The sequence below is a fragment of the Mustela erminea genome, chromosome 2 (assembly GCF_009829155.1).
Source record: "Mustela erminea isolate mMusErm1 chromosome 2, mMusErm1.Pri, whole genome shotgun sequence".
NCBI lineage: Eukaryota > Metazoa > Chordata > Mammalia > Carnivora > Mustelidae > Mustela > Mustela erminea.
The window spans coordinates 165,449,934-165,459,582 of record NC_045615.1 but is presented as its reverse complement, the minus strand read 5'-3'; the positions used below and the strand labels follow the sequence as shown (position 1 = coordinate 165,459,582).

General features: G+C 51.9%; 1 protein-coding gene across 1 annotated transcript in view; it reads left to right on the top strand.

The window, feature by feature from the left end:
- Nucleotides 1-201: 201 nt before the first annotated feature.
- Nucleotides 202-9,649, top strand: part of HPSE (heparanase) — a 29,548-nt gene continuing 20,100 nt past the window's right edge. Inside the window, exons 1-2 of the mRNA XM_032334792.1 lie at nucleotides 202-518; nucleotides 7,853-7,998. Of these exons, the coding sequence (XP_032190683.1) occupies nucleotides 301-518; nucleotides 7,853-7,998 (364 nt within the window). The 5' untranslated portion in view covers nucleotides 202-300. The remainder of the gene's footprint in view (nucleotides 519-7,852; nucleotides 7,999-9,649) is intronic.

Genomic DNA, 9,649 nt, shown 5'->3' with positions numbered 1-9,649 from the left:
AGGGCGCAATGGGAGGGGTGCAGGGCGCAGTGGGAGGGGTGCAGGGCGCAGTGGGAGGGGTGCGGGGCAGGAGTGGGAGGGGTGCAGTGCGCAGTGGGAGGGGTGCAGTGCGCAGTGGGAGGGGTGCAGGGCGCAGTGGGAGGGGTGCGGGGCAGGAGTGGGGGGGGTGCAGGGCGCAGTGGGAGGGGTGCGGGGCGCAGTGGGAGGGGTGAGGCGCGCGAGAGAAAAGGGCGCCGGGGCGGGGCGGGAGGCGCGCGCGGTCTGGGCTGCGGGGCAGGGGTGCGGCCAGGTGAGCCCGAGATGCTGCTGCGCTGGAGACCGGGGCTGCAGCTGCTGCTGCTCCTGGGGCCGCTCGGCCCTTTCTCCCCGGGCGCCCTGGCGGGACCCGCGCAGGCCGAGGACGCCGTGGAGCTGGACTTGGCCACCGAGCGGCCGGTGCAGCGGGTGAGTCCCGCCTTCCTGTCCTTTACCATCGACGCCAACCTGGCCACGGACCCGCGGTTCCTCGCCTTCCTGGGGTAAGCGCCGGCCCGCCCGCCCCTTGGCCTGCCCGCCCCTTGGCCTGCCTTCCTGACATCCGCGCCCGCGAAGCTCGGGCTCCCTCCGTCTCTCTCCCTCCTCCCCCCTCCCTGTCCCGGGTCTGCCGCCCCCAAACGGCTGTCCCGCCTGCGTTCACCCAGCAGGTGCTGCCGGAGCGCCAGCCCGAGGGCCCGGTATTCCGGGCGGTTTGGAAAGGAAACTTTCCACCTGCCCCAGAAATACGCCTGGAGGAGCGGACCCAGGCAAGTGCGCCTGACGGGCTGTGGGCCGGTTAGGACAGGTGCAGGACAGGTTAGATCGCGGCCCAGGCTTCCCTCTCGTAAACTGTTAGAAAGGTTTTTAAAAAAAAAAAAAAAAAAAAAAGCTGAAAAAGGTCTCAAGGGAAATAAGTGTGTGTGTGTGTGTGTGTGTGTGTGTGTATAAACTATGATTTTATATATGTTAAAATAAACTTCTGAAGAGCAGTTTTAGGTTCGCAGCAAAGCTGTACAAGGAGAGATTCCCAGTATTATACTTTTTTTTCTTTAATCTAAGTATTAACTAAATGAGACTTAGGAGACGATTGCAGTGAACTCCTGGGCCTGAATAAAAAGATATTTTTCCAACATGAGGCTGCAGAACCAGCTGTGGTTTTGTTTCCTCGCCCAGGAAAGACAGACTGGTGCTTGTTCACTGGCCGCTGCCCCATGAGTACGGGCTGATCGCAGGACTGGATGCTGCAGGGACGGGCCCAGGTCATCTAGGTCATGAGAGCCTCCAGAGATGGCCACACCTCAACCAGCCCAAACAGCCGAGAATCTCCTCTTTGGCAAACACCTGTGTGCTCTCATGCCTGCGCCCTCCCTGCCAGGGGCCATTGCTAATTTTGCTCATTAATTCTGTAAAGAAAAGCAGGTAGCCTAGTGGTGAGGACACTGGAGGTCAGACCACACCAGCTTGATTCCCAGCTCCACCAAGATGGGTGGCTTGGTTGTTACAAGTGGCTTGGCAGGGCCCCACTCGAGAGTGGGAGAATCAGGGCCCAGACCTCGGAGGTGTTCAACGGAGGCCTGAGCAGATTTCCTCAGACGGCATGGTTCTGGTGTCCCATGGTGGCAAACAGATGTGGTTTTTCTCTTTTCCACATTTGCTATTAGAGAGCATAGAGTACACAGAACTTAAATGCCAGTGATAGAACATTCTAGAATTGGAAAGGAGCATCTTTTCAGTCTGCCTTCTTCCCGGAAGTAAGTAATCAACAACCCAATCAAAAATGCCCTGTGCTGGGGCGCCCAGGTGGCTCAGTTGGTTAAGCAGCTGCCTTCAGCTTGGGTCATGATTCCGGGGTCCTGGGATCGAGCCCCACATGGGGCTCCCTGCTCCGCAGAGAGCCTGCTTCTCCCTCTCCCCCTCTCCCTGACACTCTGCTTACTTGTGCTCTCTAACTCTCTGTCAAATAAATAAAATACTTAAAAAAAATGCCCTGTGCCCGACCGCGGGCATGTTCATCTCCTCACGTCTCTCATCCTGCACTTCCTTCGAGCTCGGACCGAACCTCCGCTCACCATTCTCAGCCTGCGGCCACGCTTCTCTTTCCCAGAGCCAGTGAAGTCAGTGGACAAGAACTTCCTCTTCGTCTTCCACCGAACCCGCACACACACCACGGCCGCGTCTAGCTTTCTTCCTTTCTCTGTCCTCAGGCCAGTGTGTCTACTCTCTGTCCTCTCCTGCCTCCCCGAGGACTTTGTTCTCTCCTCCGTCTTTAACCTCTCTGTTTGGACTGAGTCCGTCCTCATGATGTGGAAACCCCCTCAAGTGCTTCCCGTCTCCGCACGTGTGCCTGTGCGGGAACTGCCCTCTCTTCTCCCCTTGGCGGCCTTCCTCACCACCCCTCCTTCCTCGATCTGCAACACGATGTTCCTGTCGTTGTGTCATAAAGTCCGTCTCTCCAGCATCACCAGTGACCTTTTATTGCAAAATCCAATGAACACCTTTCTGTCTGGTGCCTGTCGTGGGTTGCCTTCCTGGGTGCTGCCCCCATAATTCACACACGGAAGTCCTCACCCTCTACCTCAGTGTGTGAGCTTAATTGGAAATAGTGCCATTGCAGATACGATTACTTAAGAACTAGTTGTAGTGAGGGGCGCCCGGGTGGCTCAGTGGGTTAAGCATCTGCCTTCAGCTCAGGTCATGATTTCAGGGTCCTGGGATCGAATCCTGTGTCAGGCTCCCTGCTGAGCTCCTCTGCCTGTAGCTCCCTCTAGTTTTGCTCTCTCTCTGTCAACTAAATAAATAAAATCTTTAGAAAAAAAAAAGTACTATGGAGTATGATGCCTCCATCAGAAAGGATGAATACCCAACTTTTGTAGCAACATGGACGGGACTGGAGGAGATGATGCTGAGTGAAATAAGTCAAGCAGAGAGAGTCAGTTATCATATGGTTTCACTTATTTGTGGAGCATAACAAATAGCATGGAGGACGTGGGGAGATGGAGAGGAGAAGGGAGTTGGGGTAAATCGGAGGGGAGACAAACCATGAGAGACTATGGACTCGGAGAAACAAACTGAGGGTTCTGAAGGGGCAGGGGGGTGGGAGGTTGGGGGAACCAGGTGGGGGGTATTATGGAGGGCACAGATGGCATGGAGCACTGGGTGTGGTGCAAAAACAATGAATTCTGGTACACTGAAAAGAAATTTAGTTGTAGGGGAATGGAGGTGGCCCTCATCCCTTCTGACTGACGTCCTTACAAAAAGAGGACATGTGGAGACGCCTATGCACGGAGAGAAGGGGTGTGGAGACTGGAGCGGTGGGTGCCTGGGCTGCAGGGAGCCACCGGAAGCTGGGAGGAACCTGGGACAGGTCCTTCCCCCGGAAGTGCAGAGGTGGCCTGGCCTTGCCCACACTCGGTCTCAGATTTCCGGCCTCCACTCCCGTGAGAGAGTAGGTTTCCCTGTTGAAGGCGCCACTCTGTGGCACTCGGTTCTGGAGTGTCTCGGCAGCGTTTGGCGAGGCTGACCATGAACTTTCTCATCCCTTCGGGTCTGGGTCACTTCGGCTTCTGGGGGTTCCCCACCTCTCTCACACCTCGTCACCTCTTTCTCTAGCTTGTCCTCGATGTTTGGTGTCCCTCAGACGTCTGGCTTGGGCCTTCTCTCCACGTCACATAATCTCCTGAGGGGTCCTCCCGCTTCCTGGCCGTGAATTGCTGCCCTGTGCGCTCCGAGCTGTTCCGGGGCTGGCTCTGGGCAAGAAGGGAGACGGTTTGGGTTCGATTTTTTTCTTCTTTTCTTTTCTTCTTTTCCCTGATTTTTCTGGTTTCTGTGGTATGACCCTCCTACCCCGGGTGATTTCAAACCGCCCGCAGTTGAACAGCTCCTCCTCAGAGCCTCACAACTGGCTGTCAGCCCGCAGCAGCCGGTGCCAGAAGGCGGCCTGCTTCGGGGCCGGGAGAAGCAGCTTATTTTCACACAGAAGGTAACACTGAAATACCCGCAGACTTTGCTTTCCCCTCACAAACTGCTCGGGGAGCAGAGTACCTGCGGCTGCTTTGATGCGGGTCTTTTTGTGTATTTCCACATGGTCCCGGTGGCATGGGTCCCCCCACCTCCCCCCACCTCCCCAGCCGCCCGCGGGTGCTAGAAGCGTGTACCTTTGATCACTTCTCTATTTATGACACGTCTTGCAGCTGTCAGCTCTGGTTTCTGTCAGAGGGCTTCGCCATTGTATTCTCAAAACAAGAAAACGCTCCCTTGCAAAGGAGACAAACAAAACGGTCTTTAGCACCGACACCTCTGAAACACGCGCTTTCCCTTACGTGGCAGGAGCCGGAGCACTGGGTTTGGGTTGTGTTCAGAGACAGACAAGCTTTGTCGGGGCCCACTTGCCCTTCCGTCAGGGTGGACTCGCTTGTTCATCCACTTCAGGAATATCTATTGAGCACCGGCTGTGTGCCCGGCTCTCGCCTAGGTGCTGAGGAGACTCTGCTCGCCGGAGGGTGAGCGCTTCGGTGGTGGCGGGGGGCGGACAGAGAGGGAACGAAGCGTGGTAAGGAAGCGGACTTGAGGGAACGCTGAGTGATCGGAGGGACGTCGGAGCGGGGTGCTGCGACTGCGAGTGGGCCCAGCTGCTGCGGTCACTGCCTCTGGGAGGCGGGTTCCGGGGCTCTGGGGTCTGACCCAGGCTGGGCGCAGACACTGTCCCGAGGTAGCACAGCCCTTGTGCGTGGTGCCAGTCTTCCTTCCGTTTCCAGAGAGCATCCGTCTCTGTGGCTGCACAGAACGTCTCCATGAGCTTCCTCTGTCTTCACACGCAGTCACGGTGCCAAGGACGCCTCGGAGCCTGACCAAGGGCAGGGGCCAGAGCCAGCCTGCGGGGACTCGGGGGGAGCGCCTCATATCCGCTGAGGGGCCGGGGGTTACCAGTCAGTTTAGACGAGGACTCCTCATTCTGTGTGTCTGACGTGTCCCTCAGCTCGGGCAGTACACACGCCAGGGCCAGAGGGCAGTAAGTTTTGGGGGTTGCTTTAACACGTCCAGTCCGACAAAACGGAGCGCTCCCCGGCCCTCATCCCCGTCTCCCGGCCGTCACCTGTTCTTCACCTCAGCGAGTGTCACCGGCCTCCGGGGGAACCTCGCCTCTTCTGTAACCCCGGTTAGACACCCAGTCCCGGGTTCCTGCCTCCGCAGGTGTCTTGAATGCACCCCCTCTCTCCAGCCCACAGCTGTCACCTGTCTCAGCCCGTCCCCTCCTGTGCACGTCAACGCGACCACAGTCTGGGTCCTTCCGTCACTTGTCCGCACGGCAGGCGGACACTCTCCTCCAGAGCAGAAGCCTGGCGAGGCCCTTTCACTGCCCCAAGTGCTTCCGGAGCTGCCCGTCGCCCTCACATGAGGCCGGCCCTGGAGGTTCCGCCGTCCGCCCTCTCCGGCCGCGCTCGGGCCCTTCTGCAGCTCCAGCTGCATCTCCTGGTCGTCAGGGCCGTTTTCTCCGCCACCCCCGCCTTCTCTCCCTCACCTAGAACCTTCCTTCCGTCTCACCTCGATGGCTTCGACCAGGATAAGATTTATTCCTTTTGAATACCGGACAGTGAAGCTACTTCCCCCCAAAACCTCTAAGCAGCCCCTACCTCCAGCCCAGAGCTCGGGTTAGGGCCCTTCGTGCGTTCTCCTGGCACTGCTCCGGGACGGCCTGCGCACCTGTGTAAACACGTGTGTTTGCGGGGAGCGCCTGCGGGGCTCAGTCGGTTAAGCGCCTACTCTTGATTCGCGCGCAGGTCATGATCTCAGGGTCATGGGATCGAACACCACCCCCTTCCCAAACCGGGTTCCGTGCTGAGCGGAGAGTCTGCTTGGGACTCTCTCTCCCTCTGGCCCTCCCCCACTTGTGCAAGTTCTCTTTCTCTCTTTCCCTCAAATAAATACATAATACTTGTCAAATTAGGAATCAGAATCTTATCTAATTCTCATTCATTTGACTGAAATTCAGAAGGATGGTTTTCCTTGAAAGCCAGAGTTAGGGAGAAAAGGAAGAATCTTAAATCATTTATGAACTTATCTGAGAACATAAACTTTTTTTTACATTTTAAAAAGACTTATTTTATTTCATAATTTTTAAAGATTATTTATTTCCTGGGCACCTGGGTGGCTCAGTGGGTTAAGCCTCTGCCTTCGGCTCAGGTCACGATCTCAGGGTCCTGGGCTCGAGCCCCACATTGGGCTCTCTGCTCAGCGGGGAGCCTGCTTCTTCCTCTCTCTGCCTGCCTCTCTGCCTACTTGTGATCTCTGTCTGTCAAATAAGTAAATAAAATCTTTTTTTAAAAAAGATTATTTATTTACTTACTTGAGTGAGAGAGAGAGATTGAGCAGGAATGGGCTCCCCGCTGAGCAAGGACGCCCCCCCATGCGGGACTCCATCCCAGGAGCGTGAGATCGTGACCTGAGCCGAAGGCAGGCACTTAACCGACAGAGCCACCCAGGTGCCCCAAGATCTATTTATTTTAGAGAGAGCATGAGAGCACGTTGGGGGCTGAAGAGGGAGAGCATTCACAAATGTTTCCCTTCGCGCTGAGCATGGAGCCTGACGTGGCTCCAGCCCAAGACGCCGAGATCATGACCCAAGTCAAAATCAAGAGTCTGACGCTTAACCTACTGTGCCTCACAGGGGCCCTGGGAACATAACATTTTTAAAGACAATCTATTTTTCAAGAAACACAGAGTCTTCTTCAGTTTCTTTCATGAGCGTTCTGTAGTTCCTCGAGTACAGATCCTTTACCTCTTTGGTTAGGTTTATTCCCAGGTATCTTATGGTTCTTGGTGCTGTAGTAAATGGAATCGATTCTCTAATTTCCCTTTCTGTATTTTCATTGTTAGTGTATAAGAAAGCCACTAATTTCTGTACATTGACTTTGTATCCTGCCACATTGCTGAATTGATGTATGAGTTCTAGTAGTTTGGGGGTGGAGTCTTTTGGGTTTTCCATATAAAGAATCATGTCATCTGTGAAGAGAGAGAGTTTGACTTCTTCATTGCCAATTTGGATACCTTTTATTTCTCATTGTTGTCTGATTGCTGTTGCTAGGACTTCAAATACTATGTTGAACAAGAGTGGTGAGAGTGGGCATCCTTGTCGTGTTCCTGATCTCAACGGGAAGGACGCAAGCTTTTTCCCATTGAGGATGATATTTGCTGTGGGTCTTTCATACATAGATTTGATGAGGTTCAGGAATGTTCCCTCTATCCCTATACTTTGAAGCATTTTAATCAGGAACGGATGCTGGATTTTGTCAAATGCTTTTTCTGCATCAATTGAGAGGACCATGTGGTTCTTCTCTCTTCTCTTATTGATCTGTTCTGTCACACTGATTGATTTGTGAATGCTGAACCACCCTTGCATCCCAGGGATAAATCCCACCTGGTCATGGTGGATAATCTTCTTAATGTACTATTGGATCTTGGAACACTAGAAAAATAAAATTAAGTTAAACAAATAAAATAAAATAAACACAGAGTCCTCTTTCCTACAGTGCCCATTCTTTTAACCTCTTTCCCTCCATCAATCATAAAAGGTTATGAGTGTTTTGAAAGTTCTGAACATTGTCCTACTTGTCAAACTAAAGTATAAGTTCTTGCCAGAGTCAGAGCTCCAAGTCGCCCGCAGGCACCTAGACGTATGACCTTGCACTGAGAAAGATTCAGACTGAGAAGACTTCCCTGGTATAGCCCTCCAGGCCCCATACAGCTACATGTGAAGAGATAGATCCACCTCAAGAGTGAACATGTTTGACTGGATTGTCCTGGAAAACATGCCTTTAGTTTCTTGCTTGTCTCCTAACAGTTCTCCGAAGCTTCGCACTTTGGCAAGAGGTTTGTCTCCGGCATACCTGCGATTTGGTGGCACCAAGACGGACTTTCTCATTTTTGATCCGCAAAAAGAACCGACCTTTGAAGAGAGGAGTTACTGGCAGTCTCAAGTCAACCACGGTGAACTTTTAAAGATTCACAATATGTTCTAATTCACTTGAGTCAGTCTTGAGCGTTCTCAGAGCAGTGTTCTGGCTGACATCTAACAATTAGTAAGAAATCCAGGATTGCCCAAGGAGGCACTCTCACAAAAGGGGGGATCAGGGGGCAGGTTTCCTCCTCCCAATGTTTTCAGGAACATGAGACTCACACAAAAAATTGTGCTGGGCGTACCTGAGAGTTAATCGTGCTGTAAATAGAACAATGATTGTAGCTGAAGGACACAGCTGCTTGGTGGGAGTGTGGGGACAGGAATGTGTCACACTGAAAAGAGTATTTTCAGCTGAAGACACGAGCAATGGATTGAAACCCATTTATTCCGAAAATAGAATGTGAATGGAAGGTACAAGAAGAGGGTGTGGAGAAACGCTCTGCTTCTTAGGACGAATTTTACGATTTGATTTGTCGGGCAGTGATTGTCAAACTTTGTGGACTATCATAGTCCCCTGGGGTGTGTTCAAGTATTTGGGTTCTGTGTTCCAGCCTTAGGTTATGAGTTTAGCAAGCTCCTCGGGTGATTCTGATATTTGGAAGCCTGTTGGCTCCCCCTGAGAACCTGCTTTAGGGAGCAATGAGGATTTGCCCTACATCTTTCATAAGTGCCATGCAGACATCAAGTGCCATGCAGACATCAAGTGGAAGTTCAATCATTATTGTAGCAATTATGAAAAGTATGTTGTATATATAGTTGAATTATAATGATGTATGCACATATATTAGTGGATAATATTTCAATATTTCATATATTACATATTCTCCTCAGTTAGGAAGTGTCCAGAACAGTTAATCAGTAATTGGGCTAAACTTGATAGAAGAGTAATTAGAAAAAGTGAAAAAAAAATGGGAGAAATCTCTTAAAACGACATATTGGAAAAATTTACGTTAGACTGGACCATTCCCATCAGTCATGTGTGTCTGTAGGGTCTCTTCAGTTCGGATATCTTCCTCATGCTGTGTGTATATGTGGTGGGTGGAGGGGGATGTCAAGTGCTTCTGAAACATCCTTTTGAGCACAAGGATGGACGAGGCGCAGGCTGCCAGAGGCCAGAACGTGCAGCCTTCCAGAAAGGAAGTTGTTGGTGGGTCAGCCTGCCCTGGCAGCCAGCGCCCAGCAGCTCTGCTGCCTTGTGATAAAGAAGCATGATCTGCCTGACAGCATAGTGGTTGACTTGTCCAGTTGTCCATGTTGTGGTCTCAGAAGCGTTGAGGATACCATATTTGAAGGGGGAAAAAAATCAGTATTTCCTGTCCCACCATTATGGCAAGAGGAAATCATCATGAAGCAGATAGAGTCCAGCAAAACAAATTTCTGTGTATTTTGAAAGTGAATCTTAAGAGAATTAAACTATGTTTTCTTTGGTGGGGTTGTCTAGAAATTTTAAGTTTCTGAGGAGCTTTCTGAATTGTTAAATAATTTGAAGTTATGTCCAGTGTATCTGTGTCCAGGATATGTCTAATGTTTCTTACGAAAACTGCCCTTTGGGGTGTGTGTGCGCGCACGTGCGTGTGGTGATCGATTAGCCAGCAAATTTGACGTGTGTAACAGAGTATATCTTTCTCTGACCTCATACCTAAAAATCAGAAATGTAATTATCCTGCTTTGGTCACATAA